Source organism: Monodelphis domestica, chromosome 1 (assembly GCF_027887165.1).
Source record: "Monodelphis domestica isolate mMonDom1 chromosome 1, mMonDom1.pri, whole genome shotgun sequence".
NCBI lineage: Eukaryota > Metazoa > Chordata > Mammalia > Didelphimorphia > Didelphidae > Monodelphis > Monodelphis domestica.
This window is the reverse complement of record NC_077227.1, coordinates 145177345-145204839: the sequence shown is the minus strand read 5'-3', so window position 1 is coordinate 145204839 and position 27495 is coordinate 145177345. Positions and strand designations below refer to the sequence as shown.

The 27495-nt window shown below is 36.9% G+C and overlaps 1 protein-coding gene and 1 long non-coding RNA gene across 7 annotated transcripts in view; one reads left to right on the top strand and one right to left on the bottom strand.

The window, feature by feature from the left end:
• Positions 1-27201, bottom strand: part of TJP1 (tight junction protein 1) — a 318209-nt gene extending 291008 nt beyond the window's left edge. For 3 of the 6 annotated variants that reach the window (XM_056807613.1, XM_056807643.1, XM_056807647.1), the window contains exon 1: positions 26914-27140. In XM_056807613.1, the coding sequence (XP_056663591.1) occupies positions 26914-27080 (167 nt within the window). In that variant the 5' untranslated portion in view covers positions 27081-27140. Of the gene's footprint in view, positions 1-26913 lie in introns of all 6 variants that reach the window. The other 3 variants (XM_056807596.1, XM_056807602.1, XM_007479476.3) reach the window with 2 other exon arrangements.
• LOC130455859 (uncharacterized) lies at positions 4737-26128 on the top strand. The gene is made up of 2 exons (XR_008914058.1): positions 4737-4875; positions 25960-26128. It is a non-coding gene; the product is annotated as an uncharacterized LOC130455859 (long non-coding RNA).
• Positions 27202-27495: the final 294 nt, after the last annotated feature.

The window sequence follows — 27495 nt, the reverse complement described above, 5'->3', positions numbered from 1 at the left end:
CTTTTTTTATTTGGATTTTTCTGATGTTTTTTATTTCTCTTGCCAATTGATTCATATATCTCATACCTCAGCCATGCATCCCTAAATGATCACTGTGTTTTTCAATCATCCTCTTAATGGGGGTAATGTAAAATTATTATTATTCTAAATTGAAAAGTGTAAATTCCTTTTGAGAGTAATTTTAGGTTAAGAAACATGCCACCTCTCCGAATCCAGAAACTGAACTGTTTGGAGAAGACATCATGAAGATGCCTCCACAGACCACAAGCTGTGCAGGAGAAGATCAAGAATGAACTTTGGGTGTGGTTGATTGAACATTTATTTGTATGTATACTTTCATGCCAAAGGGAACTGCCCCCTAACTATTTTTTTGGCAATGTGTCTAGCAATCATTGGTTTTGTTCTCTTTTCCTCTTATCCTCAAATTATTGTAATTTGAAAGTTGGTATGTTTACAAGCTCCAGCAGAGAGACTAGTCTTCCTTGGGCCTCAGGGGGATAATATAAAATGGAGATTTGAACCCTAGACTTCAATCCCCAGAAGTCCTTGGTACTTCCCAGAATTCACTATAATATTTTTATCAGTAGAGACTAATTTAATTTTTGCAACTCAATAGGGAAAGATAGGAGGCAGCATGAATCAAGAATATCAAATAACTCTTACCACCATTTTCTTTCAGATCCAAGAACCCTAGGAATAGCAGGGCTCCTCAGATTCCGGATTCTAGCTCAGTCCCTAAAGCCTTTATTTTATTTTATTTCTGAAAGTTTTATTTAATTGGTCAATTTAGCATATTTTTCCTTGGTTACAAGAATCATGTTCTTCCCCTCCCCTCTTCTCCCTCCCACAGCCAATGCACAATTCCACTGGGTTTTACATGTGTCCTTGAACAAAACCTATTTCCACATTATTGATGTTTACACTAGGGTGATCATTTAGAGTCTATATCCCCAATCATATCCCCACTGACCCATGTAATCAAGCAGTTGTTTTTCTTTGGTGTTTTTACTCCCACAGTTTTTCCTCTGAATGTGGATAGTGTTCTTTCTCATAAATCCCTCCAAATTGTTCTAGATCATTGTATTGCTACTAATAGAGAAGTACATTACATTCGATTGTACTACAATGTATCAGTCTCTATGTACATTTTTCTCCTGGTTCTGCTCCTCTCACTCTGCATCAATTCCTGGAGGTTGTTCCAGTTCCCATGGAATTCCTCCAATTCATTATTCCTTTGGACACAATAGTATTCCATCACCAGCATATACCACAATTTGTTCCAGCCATTCTCCAATTGGAGGGCATCCCCTCATTTTCCAATTTTTTATCACCACAAATAGTACAGCTACGAATATTCTTGTAAAAGTTTTTTACCTTATTATCTCTTTGGGGTATAAACCTAGAAGTGCTATGCTTGGATCAAAGGGCAGACAGTCTTTTAGAACCCTTTGGGCATAGTTTCAAATTACTTTCCAGAATGGTTGGATCAATTCACAATCCCACCAGCAATGCATTAATGTCCCAATTTTGCCAATCCCCTCCAACATTCATTACTTTCCTTTGCTGTCATGTTAATCAATCTGCTAGGTGTGAGGTGGTACCTCAGAGTTGTTTTGATTTGCATTTCTCTAATTATAAGAGATTTAGAACACTTTTTCATGTGCTTATTAATAGTTTTGATTTCTTTATCTGAAAATTATTTATCCATATCCCTTGCTGTAAAAATTAAATTATATCTCTAATAATAAAATATTATATAAGGTTTATTAAGGATCATTAGAAATCAAGGAATAAAGAGGATACAAAATAAAAAAAAATAACCAGTCCATGGCTGGTTAGCCATTTCAGCCATCCCTACCTTACACCATACTTGCTGCCTCATTGCAAAGGAAGAAAGCATGGGAGGCATTACTGCCAATTAAATACCAATCGTGATCTCGCCAATGTGGAGACTCAGAAGAGATATTAGGGAATTCTGGAAAATACCAAGGACTTCTGGGGAATGAAGTCTAGGGTTCAAAATCTCCATTTATACACCCCTCCCTGAGACCTGTGGAAGACTAGTCTCTCCAGTGGGTCTTGTAAACATACCAGCTATGAAATTATAATAATCTGAGGATAAGAGGAAAAGAGAACAAAACTAATAATTGCTAGGCGAATTGACAAAACCCAGTTAGGGGGCAGTCCCCTTTGGCAAAAGAATATACATACAAAACAAATGCATTTAAACCCCACACAGTTCAAATCACCACATCCCAAAGTTCACTCTGGATCTTCTGGTGCAGGGTGTTGTCTGTGCAAGCATCCCTGTGTTTTTCAATCACCCTCTTCAGGGGGAAATGTATAATTATTATTATTTTAAGTTGCAAGAGAAATTTTAAAAAGCATCAAAACACACACACACAAAAATCCAAGTTAAAAAAAATTTCTGGATGAAATACAAACTATCAAAGTTGTATGTGTAAAAATTCTAAGTAAAGGAAAAATAAATCTATTAACAAGTCCTTGAATCAGGGCCCAATTAAAATGATATAAGCAATTAAGTATTTACCCAATCAATAGCCAGGACTACAGAAAGTTGCCACATTATGAAAGACAGAATAGGGACTAGATTTTTAGGAGCCAGGTAGGAACCAAATTTGAGATACTTGGTAGAATGTGGGATAAGGAAGATTTACCTTTAACACATGTTAAATATCCACAACCTCGAACCCCAAACACATTTAAGTCCTTTTGTCATGGCTCAAATTTTTCATCAACCCCATTGGGATTAGTTGGTCTCTTTGACCTTGTGCTCAATTGGCACGATGCAGTTTAGCTTTGTGATTCTTTGGCACTGTGCAATGGTTCTTTTTGTATTCTCTTGTCCTGGAATCAGACAGAATAATTAATCAAAGTCCCATAATTTTTTTTTTTAAAACCCTTACCTTCCATCTTGGAGTCAATACTGTGTATTGGCTCCAAGGCAGAAGAGTGGTAAGGGCTAGGCAATGGGGGTCAAGTGACTTGCCCAGGGTCACACAGCTGGGAAGTGTCTGAGGCCAGATTTGAACCTAGGACCTCCCATCTCTAGGACTGGCTCTCAATCCACTGAGCTACCCAGCTCCCCCCCCCCAATAATTTTTTAAACAACTAATGGCATCATTTTTTATAGTCTAAAGCTTTTTGGGTATACATTGACATTATAGCAAATATATTTTAAACTTATATTACTGAAAAATCAAAAAAAGTTAAAGAAAATCTTCTTAATACTGGTGACATGTGCTTCAAATATAAAAAAGAGAGAAAAAAGAAAAAACTGAAATAGTATATTGCACATGCAAGAAAAATATAATAAAAGTTTTAAAAATAAAAAAAATATATAGCTTATAACCATTGACAAACTGTGTCAGCTAAGGAAATGTAGAATACAAAGATTTCTCACCAAAAATGAGATCCATTTCCTCTTCATACCTGGCCATGATCCACTGTGAGTGCAAGGCAAATGATCTTCACAAAGTAACAGTTTTTTTATAAAGAACAATAGTACAACACATAATGCACATTCAAAAGTATCAGAATCCTCAAAGTTATAATAGCCCATTTAATGAAAATAGCAAACAAACCCACTATCATATTTAACATTAGTCTACTATATGACATGTAAAGAAATGGATACTTGTCACAAGTTTTCAGGTGTAGCAATGTTTCAACCTTGGCTGAGATATTTTTAAAAATCTGCCAAACCTCTGTACCATTGATGTTGGGTCTAAAAATGTCACCAAGAATCTAGAGATCATTCTGGTGAAAGGGCAAAGTGAGTTTAAGAGTTATAAATGAGAGATGCTCCAGACTGTGATGTCCCATCCATTCACATTTTTATAAATGTGGGAGGTGGGGATTATAATTGTATTTCTCTTCAGCTACTAAAATGGACCTTACCTCCTGTTAGAGGCAGGCAAAATGATCAGTTGTAAAAAAAAAAATCTAAAAATTATGTCTAAAGACCCTGGAAAATCAATTTGAGATATTTAGCTCATTAAAATTTCCAAAGGTTGTTATGCAATTTTAACCAGTTTTAATGAAGTCCATCTATTCTCTATGTGACAATTTACAAAGTCAAAATGGAAAAAAATGTTTTTATATGGCCTTATTCAATAATATTTGTTCAGTATAGTTATAGGGGAAAAGCAACAGAATATAACAGTAGTTAAAACCCAGTACATTAAAATGATTCAGTGTAACAGAATAGTATTGAATACATTAATATGTGAACTTAAAATGAAAAAAATTAAATCTTAAACAAAACAATCAGCAAAATGCAATAAAAGACAGAGACTTTTATAAAACATTGGAGTCTGAAAAGTCTTAAAAATATAACCTCCAGTCTCTTTAAAGTTTTTTTTTAATCCATTGAGATTACTTTGTCAGTACTGTGGTATCTCCCATAGTGAGGGAGAACATGGGTTTTAGGAATCTCTAATTGGGCAGGCCCAAATGGCAAAGAGTTGCAGGGAGATTAACTTCTCCCCTGAATCTCGGTAAGATAAGCAAAAGGATCAGTACACTCAAAAAACATCCTTTGAAATAGGCAATGCACTGCTCTCTCATAGAATATGTCATGCTTGTAATCAACTTCCTGTTTGGAAAAGTCTCTTCCTTCTCCTTGTCCCCCACTCTCCCCCAGGTACCCTGCCATATGGAGCCTAATTATTGCCTAAGGAAAGAACATCCCAGTTTTTACCAGCTGGTTTGTGATTCTGAAGACACAGTGGCAACTACCAGCAGCCTGGGTCCTGAGGCTAGGCCTGGGGTTGGATGAGCGATCTGGGTCGGATGCTGGAGATCAGGAGTAGAGTTGCTGGGGCCAGAGGCTGGGGCCGGGGCTGGGACCGGGTAAGCAATCTGGGTCAAGAAGGTCAGGAGAGGATGACTGGAGGCAGGAACAGGCAGTAGGAGTGAGCTTAATCAGGAGAAGCTTTGCGAGGGTGGGTGGGTGGGGTGGGCAAAAACCTTTGGCAGGTGAAACATGGCTTAAAAAATTATCTAGGCTATCTTAAAAAAACTGAGAAGCTCTCGTCCTACTTGTGGTTGCCCAAACTATAAAACTTAAATTATATCTCTAACAATAAAAATATTCTATTTTATGAGGTTTATTAGAAATCATTAGAAATCAAGGAATAAAGAGGATACAAAATAAATAAATACAAAATAAAAACCACGTGCCCATGGCTGGTTAGCCATTTCAGCCATTTCACCCACCTTAACACCATACTTGCTGCCTCTTTGCAAAGGAAGAGAGCGTGGGAGGCGTTACTGTCAGTTAAATACCAATCATGATCTTGCCAATGTGGAGACTCAGGAGAGATTATAGAGAATTCTGGAAAATACCAAGGACTTCTGGGGAATGAAGCCTAGGGTTCAAAAATCTCCATTTATACATTGCCCATTGATAAATTTTATTGGGGAATGGCTTAATTTTTTTGCACAATTGATTTAGTTCTATAAATTTGAGTAATTAGACCTTTGTCAGGATTTTTTGTTATGAAAAATTTTTCTCAATTTGTTGCTTCCCTTCTAACTTTGGTTGCATTGGTTTTGTTTATATAAAAATATTTTAATTTAATGTAATCAAAATTATTTTACATTTTGTAATTTTTTCTAACTCTTGCTTGGTCTTAAAATCTTTCCTTTTCCAAATATCTGACATGTATACTATTCTGTGTTAACCTAATTTACTTATAGTTTCCTTCTTTCTATTCAAGTCATTCACCCATTCTGAATTTATCTTGGTGTAGGATGTAAGATGTTGATCTAAACCTAATCTGTCCCATACTGTTTTCCAATTTTCCCAGCAGTTTTTGTCAAATAGTGGATTTTTGTCCCAAAAGCTGGGATCTTTGGGTTTATCATAGACTGTCTTGCTGAGGTCACTTACCCCTAGTCTATTCCACTGATCCTCCTTTCTGTCTCTTAAGCAGTATCATATTGTTTTGATGACCACTGCTTTATAGTATAGTTTGAGATCTGGTACTGCTAGGCCACCTTCCTTCACATTTTTTTTCATTATTTCCCTTGATATCCTTGATCTTTCATTCTTCCAAATGAACTCTGTTATGTTTTTTTCTAATTCAGTAAAAAAATTTCTTGGTAGTTCAATGGGTATAGCACTAAATAGATAAATAAGTTTTGGTAGGATTGTCATTTTTATTATGTTAGCTCATCCTACCTATGAGCAATTAATGTTTTTAGGCCTGAAGCTTTTATTAAGGACACCTATTGCTGTGAAGGGGCATACCATCATCAAGATCAACTATGACTAATCAGCAGGTAAGGCTAATAGTCCTAGGAGAAGCAGTACACCCAGATCATTGGCCCTGCTTCCAGAAAAAGCTAGAAAGATCTTCAGGAACTGATATAGAGCAAAATAAACAGAACTGGGATAACATTGTATACAATAACAGCAATATATTGCATGATGATTATCTATGAAAATTTGGCTACTCAGCAATGCAGTGATCTGGGACAATCCTGAAAGAGTTATGATGGGGAATGTTATTCACCTCCAGAGAAAGAACTGTTGGAGTCACCTTTCACATCAGTGTATCTATGGTTTTATTTTGGAGTTTTGGTTATATATGAGTATGACCAATATGGAAGTGTGTTTTGCATGACAATAAAAAGAATGTGAGCTTCTTGAGATCAGGAATTCTGTTCCCTTTCTATTTGTAGCTCTAGTTTTTGGCATATAGTAAGGCTTTAATAAATGTATTTTCTTTCTTTCATTCATTCATTCAGTTATTCATTCTTTTAGTCAGTCAATCAATCAATGTCTGTCATTTAACATTTATTAAACATTCACCGTGTGCCATGCACTGTTCTAAACACAGTCCATTCATCAGCACTTAGAACAGAAAGGGAGTTAAGTGAGTGGCCAATCATCAAAAAAATACCAAGAACTGATTAAGAACAGCTACTCAGGGTAGAATTTTTGCCTCATCTTCCCACCTACAGGTAGCATTTTGAACTGCTTGGCCTCCTGGCCAATCACAAATCAGAAGTTCTCTGCTCCCAGTGATTCAGAAATATCACTGGAAAAATCTCTCTGATATTATACATATCACCTTTTACTGGGCTGAAACAATCATACCAACCATGCACATGGAGAATTATTATCTATTTTCAAGAACCTCTTACCTTCCATATTAGAATCAACACTATATATTGGTTCTAAGACAGAAGAACAATAAGGGCTAGGTAATATGGGTAAAGTGACTTGCCCAGAGTCACACAGCCAGAGTATCAAAGACCAGATTTGAACCTAGCACTTCCTGTCTCTAGGCTGGGCACTTAATCCATTGAGCCACCTAGCTGCCTCCCTCATGGGGAGAATTACTGATACAAATTCACACTCATGCTCTGAGTCAGGTGCACCTTTCCTGGTGTTCCTATATATTCTCTTCTGGAGACTTCTGGCATGTTTTCCAGAAGATAAAAAGACTGTTTAAAAAAATTAAATATCCAATTACATTCTGACATTAAATAACCTTAAGTATCTACCTGCATGTTAAGTCCCAGGCACTTCACTCCTGGTCATTTCCTTTTCTTATCTGGTACCTAAAAGACCCAGGAAATCATAAGGAAGGAAAGTCAAGCTTTTTGTCTGTTTAATACATAGATAGGTATGATACAAAGCAAAATGTGATTAGGGAATAGTAGAACAAAGCAAAATGTGACAGGAAAGATTATTTTCAATCCATGGGGTGGATAAGTAAGGAAGGAGAAGAAAGATAAAACTTCATTGAAGAGGTGGCCTTTCCCCACCATAAACCTTTGATGTACTTCAAAAGATGAAGATAGTTGGAGGGAGGTTGTGTTGTCTATTACATAACTGGGAGATGGTGTGCAAAGAAATTAAGATGAAAGAAAGGTAAGATTAGAACATGAGAAGAAAAGCGGACATGCAAGCCCACAAATCCTGAGTGAGTTCATGTATGGTGACCACAATCTCAATTTCCTATGAAGAAAAGAGATCTAAATTTTTTAGGCAGTATGATCTCAGAATCTTAGCTTCAAGCAGAGAAGGGAGAATTCTTGGGCAGTGTCAGACATACAAGTTGTCTCAAGAGCAACCCCAATGTTGGGCATTAAAGGATCTGACCTTATAGAGAAATGAGTTCCTGAGAAACATGCCTCTTGAAAAAAGAAAAGGATTACCTAGAAGGCTCTTGAATTTAGAGTGTGGAAAACTAAAGCCATAAGATGGGAGAACAAAAAAAATTCTGTACCTTGTTCCCTGATATTACCATTAAATGATTTAAACAGTTTTTGTATTAGATCTAAAAATAGACCCAGCTTAAGGTTTTTTAGCTTTACTTTAAGTATGGGTTAAGTACTTTTCATTGTTCAGTAAAGAGTTTACAACTTTATCTTCCCCTAAAGTATGCTTAAGTATGGGTGGAGTAAGGTTAGAGTTCTCACATTCCTGATCAAGTAACCTTCATTGTTTAAAATGGAGAATGGTCTTAACCAAATGTTCTAAGGTAGAGTCTGAGAATTTTTAACATTCACAAGTCCGAGAAATTTTAAGATTCACAATCCCCACTGATGATCATTGGGAGACTAGTCTCCCAATGACCATTTAACATAATCATCTTGTAGTCCTAAATGCACTTCTAACTACACATGCATACAATATTCAATTTTCTAAGGGGAAATTAGAGAAGTGAGGGAGGAAATAGAAAAAGAAAGCAAGCAAAACCAATGCTTTTGCTAGGTGCATTGACAGAAAGCCAAATTAGGGGCAGTCCCTTTTGGCATAAATGTGTACATTTACAATAAATTTTCAATCAAATTTCAGTTCAATCAACCATATCCAAAGTTCATTCTTGATCTTCTTGATGTAGTGTGGGTTTTCCAGCATCTTTTCTGCAACAATTCATTCTCTGGATTTAGGAGTTAGCAAACTTCTTCCTTGAAGATCTTTTCTCAAACAAAATCAAAATCTTGGATTTTCTATAAAAATACAATCTCAAACAAAAAATCAAAAATCTTGGATTTTAAATTAAAATACAATCCCCCCTGAAGTAGGTGTTAAAAAAAACCATCCAGTTCAGCTCAGGATGCAATGTTGAGTTATGGGGGTGTATGAGTCAATTATCAAAAGAAGAGAAAAACACAACCAAAAAAACATAAGGAAAAAAAATTCAAAATAGGCCCTTGTATAGGTCCAATTTAAAGTAATTTCTATCCCACAAGTCTGTAGGACAGAATGCAGTAATACTTCATTTACCTATTTTCAGCCAAGATTACAGGAAGTGGCCATACTATAAGAAGAAAAAGAATTAGAATTCTATTTTGATAGGGAAGCGTCATTCCCTCATCTGAATTTTTAACATTCTCAGGGATGTAGGGTGCCAGCATGATAGTCAAACTTTGGTACTTGTATGAGTACTTCACAAAGAGTGTAGATACAAGGAAGTCCTACAACTTAACATATGTCAAGCATCACAACTTCAAGTTTCACACTAATTTCAACTCCTTTCATATTTGAGTAGAAGTTCATCAATCCCACATGGATTGGTTTCATTTTGACCTGTGTGCTCTTTTTGGCACTTTTCAGGTTAAGTCCGTGCTCCTCGTTTTTTATCCCATTTCCTGGAATCATACATAAACATTAATCACAGTCCCATAACCTTTTATCAATAAATGGCAGGTTCCCATCGTTTAAAGCTTTTGGGTATGCATTGATATTATAGCAAGAATATATATATATTAACCTTGTATTACTGCAAAAAATATTAATTATATGTACCTTTAGTACAAGAAATGAGAAAAAAATCAATTATTCTCATCAAAGTAAAAGAAAAGCAATAAGAAAAAGAAAAAATCAGTAATTCAATGTGTCCTCAAAAAACAGCATCCACTTGTCAATGGATTATTATCTCTAATGCATATGATAGGGTAGAGTCAATCAGTCTCAACAGAAGATGCTTTCTTCACATGTGAGCAATGAATCCAAGAGTTCTTTTCTCCAACCTTTATAGACATTGGAGTAGTTAACAATGTTTGGAATGGTCCTTCCCATGAAGGTTGAGTTGCTCCAGTATGCTTGAAATTTTTAATATACACTTTTTCTCCTGGGTTCAGGTCATGAAGAGAAAAGTCTAGTGGTCCGGCTTGTACTGCAGCTCCAGATTCATGAAGTTCACGTAGTTTGTGCTGTAATTCCTGTATATAGGAAGCAATAGTAGTATCTCCCCCTAATAGTGATGTATATGCAGGGGGAAAAGGTTTAGCCTGTATAGGTGGATGTCTAAAAAGCATCTCAAATGGTGAGATATGTAGGTCTCCTCTAGGCCTGCTTCTAAGATAAATTAGGGTCAGAGGGAGAATTTCAGGCCATTTTAAATGTGTGTCAGTGCATAATTTTCCAACCATAGTCTTAAGTTCTTTGTTCATTCTTTCCACTTGGCCTGAGCTCTGGGGATGATATGGAACATGGAATTTGGGAGTTATTCCCAAGCAAGAATATATTTGGTTTAGGACAGAATCAGTAAAATGACTTCCTCTATCTGAATCAATATGTGCTGGCAGGCCAAAGAGAGGAATAATTTCTTTTAAAAAAGTACCTTAGCAACAAAATTCACTGTGGCTCGGGTTGCAGGAAATGCTTCCGGCCATCTGGTTAGTTGATCTACTATGACTTGACAAAATTTATAATGTCCAGCCTTTGGCATTGTTATGAAATCTATCTGTAGATGTTCAAAAGGTGTGTAAGCCAGAGGACGTCCACCAAAAGCTTTGCCAAGAAATGCATGTTGGTTATATGCTTGATACCTAGAGCAGGCTGAACACTCTTTAGAGGCTATAGTAGTTATACCAGGGGCTATCCATACTCTCCTGACAGAGTCCACGATGCCCTGGGTGCCAAAATGACCATTTTTATGAATAGATTGGCAAATTTGGTGATAGAAACTTCTAGGGAGCAGGGGTTTTCCTTCAGATGACACCCCTACTCCATTGATCTGTTTTTGCTTTGAATTTTTGTTTCCATTTTTCCACTTCCTTTTCATTATAGGAAAGTGATAAATTTAAATCATCAGTGGTTGTTAATGTTAAAATTAATTCAGGCCCTTCTATGGCTGCTAGCTTTGCAGCAGCATCTGCTCAATCATTTCCTACTATTTGGAGGGGATGCAAAACTGAAAAAGGCTAATTAATATTAATAAAATCAATAGAGTCTAAGAAGAACCACCTTCATTGTATTTGGGATGTTCCTTGGGCACCCCCCTGAAGGGCATCCCTCTGAGGGTCATTAGCACCTCAACTATTCTTTAGATGAGCACCATTTCTTATATATTGTTGTTGGGTATTATAATTTTCTTCATTTGGAGCATTGTTGTTATTTTCCCAATTCCTATTCCTAAAATTTTGGTTTCTAAAGTTCTTATTTCTATAGTCATTATAGTTATTTCCATAATTTCTAAAATTCTGGTTTCTATGATTGTTATCATCATTACTATAGTTATTATTTCCAAAGTTGTTATTAAACTGTGTATTCTTCCAATAATCTTGAGAAAAGTTCTACATTCTATCATTTTGTGGCCCTTCTTCTCACAGAAGTGGCAGGTTACTGATTTATTCCTGAATTCCCACAAAGGGGCTATAGTCTCTCCCTTATTTTTCAATTGTCTCTTTAACATTGCAATTTCTTTCTTAAGTCTTCCACTAATGTATTGTGTTCCTCAGGTCTTTTTACAAGACCCTTATAAACATAGGTTGCTACTCTCCTCAATTCTTCGAGGTCCATAGAGTCCCAATTAGGACAGCTAGTTTTAAAGTAGTCTTTTACCACAGAACAACAATTCTCAATGAATTGCCTACGTATTTGCCTAATGTCCCTTTCTCTGGATAAATCAAGGTCCATATATGTATTTCCTATGTCAATAAGTCTATCCATAAACTGAGAGGGTGTTTCATCAATTTCTTGTTGGGTTCTTTCAAACTTTGACCATTTTTCAGGTCTATCAGAGAAAGCTCTCATAGCTGTCAATAATGCTTCTCTGGCCTGGTTTAGTTTTGTGTGATCTAGTTCAACATTGGGGTTCCCATGTGGATCTTCAGTTGGCCAATAATGTCCTTTTCTACCTCATTTTTGATGAGCCAGAGAGATGATATTATTTTTTTCTCTTTTTGTTAAAAATGTTTCTAATAAATTCTCAACATCCATCCAAGAGGGGTCAAAAGTTCTCAATATGTTCTCTAATTTTTTTATAATTAATATTGGTTCTTCCTCAAATGATGAAAGATCTTCATTAAATTTATTTACATCTTCAGGGCTAAAAGGTGTATGATGTCTTACAGATACCAAGTTTCCATTTTTATTAAAAGTGGGTACTTTCCTTAAAGTAAATAACCTATCTGAATTATTTAGTACTCCTGTTTCTTTTTCTAGGCTTCTTGCTCCATTCTCAATGGGGTAGGTATGATAAAGAGAATAGTTGGGCACACTGAGGGAGAGGGTTTATTGTTGTCCCATAGTGCCAGAAAGATCAGAAGTAGGAAGGATATGGGAATTGAATTGGGCAGGGTGGGAAGGAGGGGCAAAGGAAGAATGGTCATTAGCTAGGGGAAAAGATGCAGAGGTGTTAGGGTTGGAGGAATGAGTAGGGTGTGAAGTGGAGGCATTAGGATTGGAAGCATGGGTGGGGTGTGAACTCAGGGTGGAGGGTGTGGGATTGGAAGCATGGGCAGGTTGTGAATTTAGAGTGGAAGGTGTGAGATCAGAAGCATGGGCAATGGAAGGAATGGGTTGGTTAGAAGTAGGGTTTTCTGAGGCCAATGGGGCAGGGGGAGGGTTGGGTTGGTTAAGAGCAGGGGGTTCTAAGGCAGAGTTGGCAGGAGGTGCAGTGGGTTGGCTAGGAGGATTAATGTCCAGAGTAGGGTAGGACAGAGCTTCTGATAATGTTCTTAACTCTCTTTTAATGCTTCTCATAAAAGCTACAATCTCTCCCTGACTTTCCTCTATAAGCTCAAGCCGAGTATTTATTTCTGCATTTTGTTGAGTAGTAGAAGGAACATTCGGTTGGTTTGACTGAGAAGTGGGTTTTGTAAGGAAATACAATATTACAGCTATAACAATCAAAATCCCAAGGGGGAGTTGTGTGTTGATTATACTTTGCCATAAGCCTCATGGTATGAGAAATTTCAGAGAGGCAACGAATGCCAATTTTACAAGGTTGGTCATGGAGCTAAATAGCCAGTTGTTAAGTATGTTGTGAACTGGCTGTATCCACATATTTCTAAAATAAACACGTGGGGAGCAGGACAAGGCCAAAACTTTCCCCAGGTTTCCCTTAATCCTAATTTAGGCCGTTGTTCCCTAAAGGAAAGGATATTTAGAAATAGCTCTCCTAGCCAGGACCTTAGGGCCCTGTTGCTAAGATTTAAAACAGCTGTATTCTATTTAATTTAAGGAGAAATCAAAATGTTTTTTACTCACCTGCTCTTGCAGCTGTGTTCTGAAGCCCGAGTTAGCACATTTAAAAGAACTGACTGATAGAGCAAGTAATAAAGAGAGAAAGAAAAGAGATTTCACAGAAACTTTTGAGGGTTTTCCCCACCAACTTCGTGGTTAGCCATAAACTGTAACAGATAAAAGAGTGGTCTAAGTTCTATGGGAAGGGAGATGCCTGTCCAGGAGTCCCAAAAAGTATTTATCTTTTCCAGAAAGTCTAAAACAGGGGGAAGTATGAGTCTAGGAATAAATGTTTAAAAGTCTGCAGACAAGAGAAATTTCATTATAATGATGATAACCTGCAGTTAAGTTCCTTTCTAAAGAAAGGTTATGGGGTTCTTTAAGTCCTTTGTCTTATCTGTGAGGCAAAATATAAGCTGTTCCCTACCTGATTTGCATTTGTTATCTTGAGTGCTTAGATAGAAATTTTAAATCTAGACATGAAAATATTTGAAGATTTCCCAGAGTAATCCTGGGGATGGATGGGGGGATTTTATGAAGGAAAATATTGGAACTCAATATTTGGAAGCCTAGAAATTGAGAACCATGAATGACTCTGACTCTCTCTCTCTCTCTCTCAACATGTGTGTGTATAAATACAAATCTCTCTCTCTCTCTCTCTCTCTCTCTCTCTCTCTCTCTCTCTCTCTTCTCTCTCTCTCTCTGTCTATCTATCTAGTAAGGTAACAGACTATCTCTAGATATAGTCATTACCTAGAGTGATTTAATTTGAACAAAACAGGTATGAAATCAATACCCCTGAGTGATGAAGCTTCAGCCAAATAACTGTTATAAAAATTATTTTTGAGGTTAAAATAAAATTTAAGGAGCAATTTATGGATTTATTTTCACTTAACTGTGTCTTAATTAGCTCAAATGAAGAGTAAACCTTGACTACAACTAGTGCTGTCTAAACCGAAGGTGTCAAGCATGGCCCCAAGGAGAACAAGATTAAAATTTAATTGGCTAATATTTGACAAAATAAATAAAAATACAACAAAACATAGATAACATTACATTTTAAAACCAAGTCAATATCCAGCCTGTAGAGATCTTTCTGTACAAATTAGTGGCTACCTTTTCTATTGGAGTTTGACAGCACCAGTATCACCCTATGAAGAGTCTACATAATCTGTGAATAAGATTAACTGATATGGAATCATTATTAAATAATATGTAATCATAATGACCATCAAAAAGAGTTTCAAAAATGTTCTCTTCTCCTCTATACACATACCAAGCCAGGATAAACTTTCCTACCTAAACAGACCTGTTGAAAAATTATTGCTTTTAAAAATAAAAAAAAAAGTCATGGAGATATTTCAAAGTTTCACAAAGTATCCAGTTGGATACAAGATATTGGCAGATCAAAATGTTCATCTGAGGCCCAGGGAACCAACTTCAGCTCCATACTATTCCTTGCCTTGATGCCACTATCAAATTCAAGATGCCCCCAAAATAACAACCATATTCCAATCATTGACTTTCTACAACACAAACACTACAAACATTAAAGCAGAACTTGGTAAATATAAATAAAAGCCAAATTAATAAAAAAACTTTTTTTCAATTTTCAAGGAATTTTTTAAAAAAGGTTAGAAACATCCTATGGAATTGGTTCCCAATTTGAGGGTAGTGAGGGTAGAGCAAATTAGTGCTAATGAAGGGTCTACAAAAGATTCTTGAAGCATCCTTTTGAAAGATTCAAAGAAGTAGCTAAGTATATCCAGTTGAAATTGATTTAATTTTTTTTGGTTTAGCATTGGGAGGAAACCTGATAGTTAGAATTCTTCCTTAGTTCTGTTCATATCTTTCACTTATCATTCTCTTCCCTAAAGGAAGCAAATATTCAATCAATGCTGAAACAGGTGTTATATGTAATGATGAGAAGACCAACTAGCTTTCCTCAAGTGAAGTGACTTCTCACTGATGCCTATACCAAGTCCCTGATGTCAATACTATGAACTATTTCAACTTTTCAAATTAGTACAAGAGTAAAATATTAATGGCCATGAACTAGAAGAATAAAATGTAGTTGTGTAGTTTGAATAATATTAATCTAATAATAGATATGAAAATTAAGTTGTTGTGGGAGAAACAAATCCAAGTTTGGAGCAGGATCTTGCCCCAAGAATGGGAGAATCAAACTCCCATTCAATGCAGAAGAAAAGAATTTTATTTGAAGAAGAAAGGATTAAGGTGGTATTATAACCTGTGAAAGCTTGGGAGCTAACTGGATAGTTTTGGCACTAATGGGTTAGCCTTGGCACTAACAGAGTAGCCTGATGTCTGATGGAATGGCAGCTCTAGGTCTGGAGTAGCTGCTCCATAGTTCCGAGCTGATGGAGTAGTTAGCTCTCTGGGTGAAGGAGTAGTCCTTATTAAGGCTAATGGATTAGCTCAATAGGTAATAGTAGCAATGTGAGGAATAGGTTAGCAGCTCCACCCCTCTGTGCATCAAGGCTGGCATATTTATGAGGGTCTGGAGGCTAGTCATGTCCCATTCCAGATAAATCTTCACCTTTCCCAAAAACCCTGAAATAGGGGCATGGCCAAATTCAGGTGGAAGTATGTTTTGGGGTCTGTATCATACTTCATAGGGAATAAGGAGCATAAGCAGCTTTGGGGGATCCCTCTGGAATAACAGATTCCATGTTCCCCCATTGTCCAACTGTCATCATTTGTCAGTGTAAGAGAAGTTTTGCTACCCTTCTGGAATGTTTTCTTCAATGATGGGAGCTGGGAGAGGGATGCAGTATATTGGAGGCCCACTAGAGGTAATTAATTGTCTAACAGTTCAGAACTAAAGTAGATATAGAACAATATGAGTAATTAATAAAACTGATTAGGCACAAAGCTGATGCCACAGTAGGTATTTTACTGAACCAGTACTAGTGATTGATGCTGTAATTTATGCTTGCCTGATGCTGAAACGACAGATGATCAGTTCATGTTTAATTAGTGCTAACTGGAGAGAAATGAAAAATTTCATGAGTATGAGGGTCCTGTTCCTATTACTATCCTTCACTGTTCACTGCCAGCCTCCATCAGAATTATTAGGTGACAGAGTAACATGATATATAACATGTATCCCTAAACTAATATTAATACATCTCCAACCATATCTAACCATCAGGGGGATCTTGTGATCAAGGTTGGGTAATGGTAGTTAGTATTGTTGTATTGTTATAGTAGCAGCACTATTGTAAGCATGTTTGCACTGTCAGAAGCCTCTGGGTAGGTTATTGCAGACATAATGTCCTGGCTCACATCCCTTTCCCCCAGGGTCTAGTTCTCCAAATGGATGCAATGCTACTCAGAGCCTTTCAGTCTAAAGAAGTTAGGGCTCTTTTTCTCCCTCATAAGTGCATTGTTTTTTGTTTTTTTTTTGGGGGGGTGAGCTTTTTTATTTTTTTAAACAAAGTAGAAAAGAGAAAATATGTGTTATATTTCTATATTTGTCCTTAGGTACTTCCATAAGGCTTATGGAATATAACATCAACTCCTTCTCTGTTTCTGTGTATGTCTTTGTATGACTCTATCCCAAGACTTTGCTGAGTAAAAATTTTCCTTTCTAAAAGAGAAAATTCTTCTGTCTTAATCTCTATTTTGTGTTTTAAACAACACAGAAAATACCCCAGTATATACATCTTTTTGTCTAAAAAGATTTATAACAAGTTAATGATTTAGGATCTACTTCATCCTAACTTGATCCAAACTACCTAAGAATATTACCAAACTTCCCAGCCCTAGCTTCAACTCAAAGAGGTTAAAAAGGGACAAATGGCAACAAGAAATGAATGGATTGGAACACCAGATAAGCTCCTCCTCTTGAAGAGGAGGGGAAAGAGGATCATCTTCTTCTGCTTCCATCCCATCCATCCATCATTAATGAAGATCATAGTCTCATCCTCTTGACTCATACACTGTCCACCATCATAGGTCATCTCATGCTCCTAGCTCATGCATCCAAGATCAGCAATATCTTGTCCTGGCTAATGCTTGGTCATTACTTTTAGTACTTCTTAAAAAGAACTTTCATCAGTTCTGAGGGTCTCACATAATTGTACTTCCTCCTTTTTTCTCCCAGAAACTCATTCAACTTCAGTGACAGAGAAAAAAACACCTTGGGACCTTGGAAATATTGGGTAAAACATCTGGCCAGCAGGTAATCCCACCCCCACAAGGCATTCAAGTGCAACATCTCTGATGGCAAGCACAAAAGATGGGTCCCATACATATTTAATTTAAAAAAACCTTTTTCTTGCCATTATGTCATCCCTTCATGTGTAAATTCTTATGTGCCAGCATCTTATGGGTATAATTTGTGTGGCTAGATATGGGGGGAGGGGGGGAGAGAGTGCCAATATTTAGAAGTGGATTTGCTAAAATAAATATAGACACATAAAATAAAATGTAAATAAAAATACATAGATGGAGCTGAGAAATATTTTGGTTTTGGGGAACTTGTAAAAGTCAAAACAGAAAGATCTACTTCAGGATTTTCTTTAACAGTTTTGAATACAATAATATTCAACAAGTTAAAAAACATTTAGTATATGTTTGAATTACCATATAAATAGTATAATCCCTTAGGAGCTCTTATAAATATAATCTTTTAAAAGAGAGGTACTTAACTTGAGACTCATAAACTTATTTCTAAACAAAAATGTTAATAACTATTTCAACATAACTGGTTTTCTTATAATCTCATATATTTAATTTTATACATTTAAAAACATTCTAAGAAAAGGCCCATAAGTTTCACCAGACTGCCAAACAGGTCTATGACACAAAAAGGTATCTCTGTGATGAAGTTAATTACTATAGATTTAGTAGAATGCAAATTCCTTGAGGAAGGAAGGAAATGATGATGATGATAACAACTACTAACATTCCTATAGATCAGTGATGTCAAACCTTTTAGAGATGGAGTGCTGGGTCCCACCCCCCAACTGCATGCTGGGGGTACCCTGCCCCCCTTACCTCCCACAAGGGAGGGAGAAAGTGCTCCCATTGGGTTGCTGGGCAGAGGGGCAGGTGAAGTGAGGAATGTCCTCAGTTAGTGGAGAGAGGGGGAGGGGAGCGGCCTGAGCCCTCTGCTCCCCTCCAGCTCTGCCACCTGTGAGCTGCCCACCTTAACCCAGACAGGGGAGGAAGGAAGGGCTCCCATTGGGCTGCTGGGAAAAGGGGCAGGTGATGGGGAAAAATGTCATCAGGTGTGATGGAGAGAGGGAGGTGAGCAGCTCCACCATAGCTCCTCTGCCTTTCTAGGAACAAACTCTGAGGGAGGGAGGCCATGTGCCCACAGAGAGCGCTCTATGTGCCATCTTTGGCACCTGTGCCATAGGTTCACCATCACCAGTGTTGATATTATTTTGTCCCAGAGACTGTGCTAACTGCTTTACAATTATTATCTCATTAGCTCCTATAAGTGCCTACTACATAAAAACAGAAACCCTGGGATGGAGGCACTATTATTTTTCTTATTTTACACCTGCAGAAACTAGAGCAAATAGAGGTTAAGTGATTAATATAGGGCCACACAGTTAGTAAGTCTGAGGCCAGAGGGAATTTCCCTGATACTAGGCCCAACATGACATGTAACATAAGGGAAAGAATTATAGTATTTTGCAACCTTTGTATTCCAGTGGGTTTCTGTGGCTAAAGACATCAACACTAAGTGGATAAAATAGTAGCCAACATTCATATAACACTTTCTTTAAGGCATTTTAGGTAAAAATTATCCCTATTTTTAAGATAAGGACACTAAAACTTAAGATATAAAGGACTTGCCCAAGATCATCTAAGTAAAGGCAGGATTTGAATAGGGATCTTCCAAACTCCAAGTCTACTCACTTCACTGTACCACAGCTGCCTTACTGACCAGCTTACCAGTAAGGAACTTTTTCATATCTATGTAGGATAATTCATAGTCTATTAACAGGATATATTCAAATTTTTCAATGTAGTAGAATTTGCTAGAACTTGCCATTGCTGTCCATATCTTCAAGAGAATAGGATCATCACTAAATCGCTATGAGGTATCTAGGTAGAACTTTGATCCAAGTATCCCTCATTGCTTAACCCAATGATGTAAACTTATCCATTTATTTAATTGAATCTTGAAATAAGTTATTAATATGAACTAGTATTTGCTTAAATGGCTATTATGTGAAAAATGATATGGAGTTTCTAAAAAAGCCTTTAAAGTAGTGTCCTTGCCCTCAATCTACAATTTAACAGGTGTTCAATGATAAAAGGGAGTAAGAAAGCAAGTTTAAAGAGCAATATGGACCTACCTATGACCAAATAACTATAAAACAGTGCATACCCTTTGACCCAGGAGTACCATTACTAGGTTTGTATCCCCTATTTCTTCACTATGATACTATACAAAGACCAGCCTGGGAGTCAGGAGACTTAACCTCTAGTTAACTTAACCTCTGCAACTGGTTATATGGCAATTTACAAGCCACTTCTCTGATTCTTAATTTTATCATGTGTAGATCATTTTTACAAACAAATTTTCACACTCCTATCTTCATGAAATAGTATATGCAAGTAATTTTCTTACCTCATATTTTATTCAAACAAAAAAATGAATTTATCATAATTCTTATAACAAAACATTCAATAGGAAAATGTCACATACAGAATGAAATAATTTGTAACAAGATAATATATATGAATAGCCTTATACTGGGGTAAAAGTTTCTCAAATTATGGTGGCATTGATGTCACAATTTTTAAAAAATCACCAATCAAGTTAGATATTTTGTCTGTATAATAGCTATAGCAGAAAGCCTCATTTCACAAAAATAATATAAAAATTTCATTGCTTTTTCTTTGATAAAGCATAGAATTTTTTATTTTCCTATATCTAAAGCATAATAAGACATTCAGGTTCAAAAGTTGGTTTCAACGTACTATCACAAGAGAAGTCTATCATCCATTGTTGTTCAGATGAAGCAAGATTGTATCCAATTTGTCAGATTTGTTTTTTATACAGTTCATGCTTGGAAATATCTGGTTCTTTAAAAACAAATGAAATCACCTTTGTAGATGGATTAGGTGATTAATGAAGAAAAATGGGTCTTCATTACCTTCTACTTAATTTTCAGGGTAGGTAGATTTTATATTAAGAAAGATATCAAAATACTATTTTGTAAATTTGTTAGTCACAGATCTAATTTTTACTTTATCTTTCTGGAGCCAAGTTTGAATTTGAAGACCTTGCATTGATTTAATTACTGTACTTAATTTAAGAATCCATAAAATATATGTTTCTGGAGAAATTACATATATATATTAAGAAATTGCTTTATCCTTATTAAAGGCACTAATGAAGGTGGCAATTTATTCTTTTACCTTGAATGTCCTCTATAGTACTTTAGCATGAGAAAATTTGCACGTTTTTCAGTAAACTTAAGTGCCTATGCTCTACCTCCATATTTTCACATAATTTTCCAACTAGAAACTACTGGAAATTTAAGAAACAACTGGAATTTAAGAGTACTTTGAAAAATAAGGTGTATCAGTTGATGCAACATTTTTTTTTATTCACAAGGCAAAGAAAATAGTATCAGATTAAGATAATTTCAAAGAAAATTATAGTTTTTTTGCATTAATTGGTGAACTCGATACTTTTGGTAGTCCACTTCTAGTAGACTGCTTCTAAAAAGCTGATTATTCCTGCAACAACGTGAAAAGGTGTATATAGTGCCTTACTGATATTTTTCAATTCTAGGGATTGTCTATGAAGCATACAATGTGTCTAAATCTAAAAGAATGGACAATTTTTGGCTAGTGCTTATAAATCTACATTTCATCCTGAAATAAATTGAACCCCAAATGAATGTAGTTTAATACACCTGTCCTACATTATATCAGTTTACTTTAAAAAATCTATTATATAAAAGAATTTCTCTTGATGTGACTATCGTCAATAGGTTTACGAAGACACTCCCTCTATATGTTTCAGAAACATACGTAGGTAATCAAATGTATATCTTCACATATGTTGCTTTATGTACTTGCAATGCAAAGTAGGAATATTTTTGTTCCTCAAATAATTCCTAACAAAAATCTTCATACTTATAAGCAATTCTCCTTCCCATTGTACTATCTGCAAATGAAGCCCTTCAAAGTCACTGCATAATTCTCCAAGCATTGATTTGACCATATAAACTGAAAGTAACAAAGTTTTTCTATCAAATGAAACTTTTTTCCATTTGGCAATTTTGTAAACAACTTTACTTGATACAAGTAAATCTTTTGATAACACAGCCATTCTTTACTTTCTTAAAATTTGTTTTTGCTTTATAAAAGAATTCTCTCTGAAAAAGTATTTCTTGCTAATATTTCTGTATGTCCATTTTTAAGATGTTATTTAAATTAGATTTAGTGTCATTTGCAGGTAACACGCACACACACATATATATATATACACATATATACATTCAAAAAAGGAATCTTTATCACCATCAAAATGGCATATTTGTATCAATAACAAAAGTAAAAAAATCACATTTTTTTAATTTGGCCTTTTAAAATTTTAGTTTCCATAATTCAACTAAACTGTCATTATTGTTTTTACTTGTTTTAACTGCTCAGTGGGTTTTCTCTATAAACCAGTTATACATTCATGTATGAAGAAGTAACATTGTTTAATTTTTTGGAATGAATAATAAATATTGTAAAAGTAGTAAAATTGTAAGTTAAATTTAATTCTTGAAAAATTCAACAATTTATTATCTATAACCACTCTGAAGTTATTTAAAAATTTTTTAAGTTTCAAGGTTTTTGGGAAATCAGCTTTATATATTGTACATAATAATATGAGTGACAATGAGAAATAAAACATGAGTTTTAATAACCACATATTTGTTAAATTTTGAGTTTATATAATTCAGCAACAATCAGCATGACAAAACTCATCAGTTTCACTAGCCCATGCTGATTAGTGGATGAGAGCAGAATGGGAGAGTCTATCTACATCAAGTTTTGCCATGCACTGACTCAAATTTTACCATTTCTACACAAAACCTATTAATGATTGATATCCAATATTCATTGATTTTAGGAGGAAACTGAATATGTGAGTCTTGCTTAGTCAATTTAATTTGCTTTTTTTGGCTGAAAAAAATGTGACTGTGAGAATTATATAGAAAAATACATAGTAGACATTTATATTTTAGATATGTTATATAACATATATTATATATTCATCTGTAAATATATACACATAATATATGAAATGTTATAATTTTGGCCATTGTTCCTTTCCTTTCTGTTAAAAGGACATGCAGTATAGAAAATTCTATGAAATGGACCAAGTTTAGGACATAAGAACTGAGGATCTGGGTTAACATCTTTGCTCTGCTAATTATCACCAATGGAACTTCCCCTCTCTGAGCCTCAGTTTCCTTAAATGTAAAATGATGAAACTTGAATAGATCTTTCAGGACCCATATAATACAGAGAATCTATTAATGCTAATACTGTGTTATCTAATGTTTTAATTCTAGATATCACCTGGCACTAAACTTTGCCAAGGGGAAATAACTCTAGATACCATCAGGGTATCAATCTCTTCCAGCCAAGATGTATTCTTTTGGTGTATCATAAGCAAAAAAGAAGTATTTTGATGGGACAGGCTGCTTTTCTCTTTGCCTGGAAGAGACTGAAAAAGTTATGAAACATTACTATAAGCCTTGGGAATTATAGTCCTAGACAGTGTTGTTTTCTCTCTGCCCTAGGAAAAAAGCTTAATATGAATTTTAGTTCTGTGATTCAGAGATGGGATGGGAGGAGCTGCTGGAGAGGAATTAGAGTTTTTTAGTTTTTAATAGGGGTGCTAGCTTGATGCAGTTGCATCTGACAGAAAGTATAGTTATAACACAAGAGAGAGGCAACAGTGATGGTGGGCAGGAGGAGACAAAGAGGAATTTATGATATGCATTCCTAGACAACAGACTGTTGACGGAAACTATGCCTTTGAAAGCTTAAAGAAGTTTAACTTCTCCAACCTTCTCCTTTGCACCACTCTCATTCTCTTGCCTATCACTATTAGCTGTTTTCCATATGGTTTTCTCTTTTTCTTCAGACTGAGTTCTATTTTCTATTTTTATTTCATATAAGAACAATTATCTCTCATAATTATTTTGTGACAATCTTTCAAATTAATTGAATTCAGGAGAAAAAAACAATGGAAGATGCCAGGGAATAGCCTGGTATACACAAAATAAAACTGGGTCAGAGAACTTAATCTCTGTCCACAATGCTACATTTCCTTTTTGGAGAATTCTGAGCTACACTCAGGAGGAAAAAAAAAATCTTAGTGTTAGAGAAGGAGGCAGAGACCCAAGTGAGAAAACTCCCTCTACCAACACAGGTAAATATTGTCATTTTTCATTAAAGTGCAACTTTGAGATCCTTTTGGGGGTTTTCTTGGCAAAGAAAATGGAGTGGTTTGCCATTTCCTTTTCCAGTTCATTTTACAGATGAGGAACTGAGGCAAACAGGGTTAAATGACTTGCCTAATATCAAATAGCTACTAAATGTTTGAGACCAGATTTGAACTCAGGAAGATGAGTCTTCTTGACTTTAGGCACAGTGCTCTATCCATTATGCCACCTAGCTCCTCCAGTGTAGGTCAATACCTTCTCTGAAACTAATAGTCTTCACAGAAAGTTACCTAGAGCGCTGAGAGTCCAAGTTACTTGTGCAGGGTTACACAGCCAAGTATGCATAGAAATCAGGATTGGAACCCAGGTCTTCCTGATTTTAGTTCTGGCTATGTCACGTTATCTTTCTTATGGTTATAATTTCATTCACAAAGAAACATTTCAGATGAACTGGGACTATGCACCTCTGAGAATGAACCATTGTTGAACCAAAGTTTAGGTCTGAGGGATCCCAGTCTTCAAGAGCAAGGAGTAAAAATCAAAGAAAGTCATCCTTGCAGTGTTGCCCAGTGGGAAGAGAAAGGCATAGTCTAGTAAGAGTTGCCCTCCTACATTCCTAAGGTAAGAGGGAAAACTTTCATACAGCTAAACTTTGTCAATTGCTATTTACAGTTATCTTTGGCTCCTCCCTTAATATTTTTCTCATGCCCCTGGCAACTTAGTTCATTCAGCTTGGGCAATACTGACTGGTAAATTAACTAGAATAATTCCACATGGCCCACTACATTTAACTGGCCCAAGATCCCAGCTATGCTTCACATTCTATTCAACTGGCCATTTGCCAACTGCCATGTTGCTCTGCTTGCATTTGAACCCACATCCAGCCCCTTCACTTTCTATCTCTTCCTCTGAGAACAATAATCAAATCAATACTGCCATGGCTTCTACAAAAAACTAATCAATTAACTTGCCTATAGTTACACTCACTTATCTAAAAACTTTCCAAACACAAACACCCTTTACAATAAATGCTTTTGAATCATTCATTTATTTATTCAAGTAATTTTTAAATTTTGCTATTTTGTTTTTATAGTACTATCATTTTCTTTTTGCTCATCCCATTGTTAAAATTCTTTTCTATGGTTATCTTTTATCTTCAATATAACTATTATGATTTTCTACCTTTTTTCTTTTAGTTTAAAATAATGCATGCTGAATAACTTTTCTTTATCAAACAATCATGTGAGAAGATTCAAGTTTCCCTACTAACTCAATTGCCTTCCAAACTCTATTTAAACTTTTTAACATCATCTTCAATGCTCTCTACTGTGTAATTCTTTACTCTTTTCTATGATACCTATGTTGTGGGTCCTCAAAAATCCTTAATTTGCAGTGCACCCTTTCACTGTTTCATTTCCTGGAAAGAGCTTTCTCAAATTCCTAGAACCTAGTCCTCTTGCCTTTTTCTAATACCTCTTTAAGATTCAGTTACTCTATAGAGTCTTAATAATTTATATTATATTTCAAGTTCAAAATCAGCTTGTTGCAAATATGACCAGTGACATATTAATGGGCTCTATTACTGGTTTTACTTCTTGCTTAAATGTATCCTTTAAAGCATCTAAACACATTTCTGTAAACTTAACCACTTACTTTCTAAATTCATCTGGCAAAATTGTCATCTAATTCTGATTAGTAAAATGCTTAGAATACTTCTGGGCTTTCAAAGTATGTAAGTTTAACAGCAATAAAAAAAAGTGACTCCAATATATAATCAACTATGTGGGCCAGATCTCAATGAATTAGACTTTCAAAGGCATTTTTCCTTAAAATATTTCTTTTTTCTACTTTCTTAATCAAGCTATTATGTTCAATGCTTGTTTACAAGTCAGTATAATTGAAAAAAAAAAACCACTGCAGAATTCTTGATTGATAATAATGATAATGTATTTATAGGAACATACTAGTAATTTCTCTTTTCCTACTCATCCAGAAGCTAATTTAGGGAAGATTATGTTAACAAATCTCCATTTGTTTTGTTCCTTATTGCAGCTGTCAAGCAAGCTGACATGAATTTTCTTAGAACTCATTGAAACTGAGATCAAGAGGTACAAATGTGGAAAAAGATCAGAGAAACCTACAATCAGACTGCCATGTCGAATCCACCACCTCTTCACTGTAAATGCCACTCTCTAACAATAAAAAGCCTTAATGAAACATTTCTACCGAATGAGGCACAAATAGTTACATATCACGGAGGTGACCAGAAATGATTGCTTTAGGTTTTTGTTTTTTTTAATTCATTCCTTCCTCTCCGAGGCCCCCTTCCCCTTCCCATGTTGCCTTTTAAGGTACAGACAGAAAGCAGCCTTACTGCTTTTTCTCTCATTCGAGGGAGAGGCTGTACGAGGGGATGGATGGATGCATGCATGCATAAAGGAGGGATGGACAGTTCCTTCCATGCAGCCGCCCAAGCAGCATCCTCTTTCTTTCTCTTGGAGACGTTCAGCAGAAAATGCCAAACATAAAATCTGGAAGGAACTTTCCTTTTTTTTCCTATCAATTTTTTTAATGCGGCATTTATTCATTTTAAAGCAACCCTCTCACACCACACACACACACACACACTCACACTCAGATACATGCACGCACGCACTCACTAGTAGCTCACACATCCCCGGGCCAGGTGTGACACACACACACACACACACACACACAGGTGTGACACATACACACAAACGCATCTTCCAACAAGATGGGCACCACCACCGAGCTCAGCATCTCCGTCGCTGCTTCCCCGGTCCCCTCGCCCGTCCGCCCGCCGGCCCCAACGTGGCCCCCGGCTTCCACGGAAAGGAAAGGTCGCTGGAGGGGCCGGCCTTGGGGGACCAGAAGGAAGGATGAAGATGTCCCGGCCCCCTAGCTGGGCCGGGTAGCCCGCGCCCCGCGCCAACCGCCCCGCCCCGCCCGCGCGCTCCGCCCGCCCTGCCGCCCTCTCCTCCTCACCAGAGCTTCCTCTTGAGGGGCAGAAGACTGCCCCGGTTGGACGGGGTGACCCCGATAGCCATCTGCAGCACCGTCAGGTATTTCTGATATTTCATCTTATCTCCTCCCCGCTCCCGGGCCGGTCCCCACCGCCGCCGCCGAAGACACAGCCGCTCCAACCGCCGCATAGACTCAGCTGCGTCCCATCGGCCGAGCCGCCGCCGCTGTCGCCGTTACAGTCACAGCTCCAGATGCCGCTGCCGCCGCCGCCGCCGCCGTGCGTGGCGCTCCCGCCGCCCGGCCCCGCCCCGCCCCGCAGAGCCGCCCTCTCGGCCGCGCTCCGCGGGCCCGGCCGGGCCTCCCCGGGGCTCGGCGGATGGGGGCCTGGGGTCGCTGCCCGCTTGTCCACTCCCGGATAATCTCATTAGCGCCCAGAATAGCGTCGGGGACTCTAATCCCGCCTCCTGCCTACTCTCCACCCGCTCCCTGCAGGCTGGCAGGCAGCCTGGAGGCTGGATTACACGGGAACCCCTCTTTGCCACCCCTTCCTCATCCACCTCCCTCTCTCCACACCTCCCGCCCCCAGCATGGCACCTGCGGGAA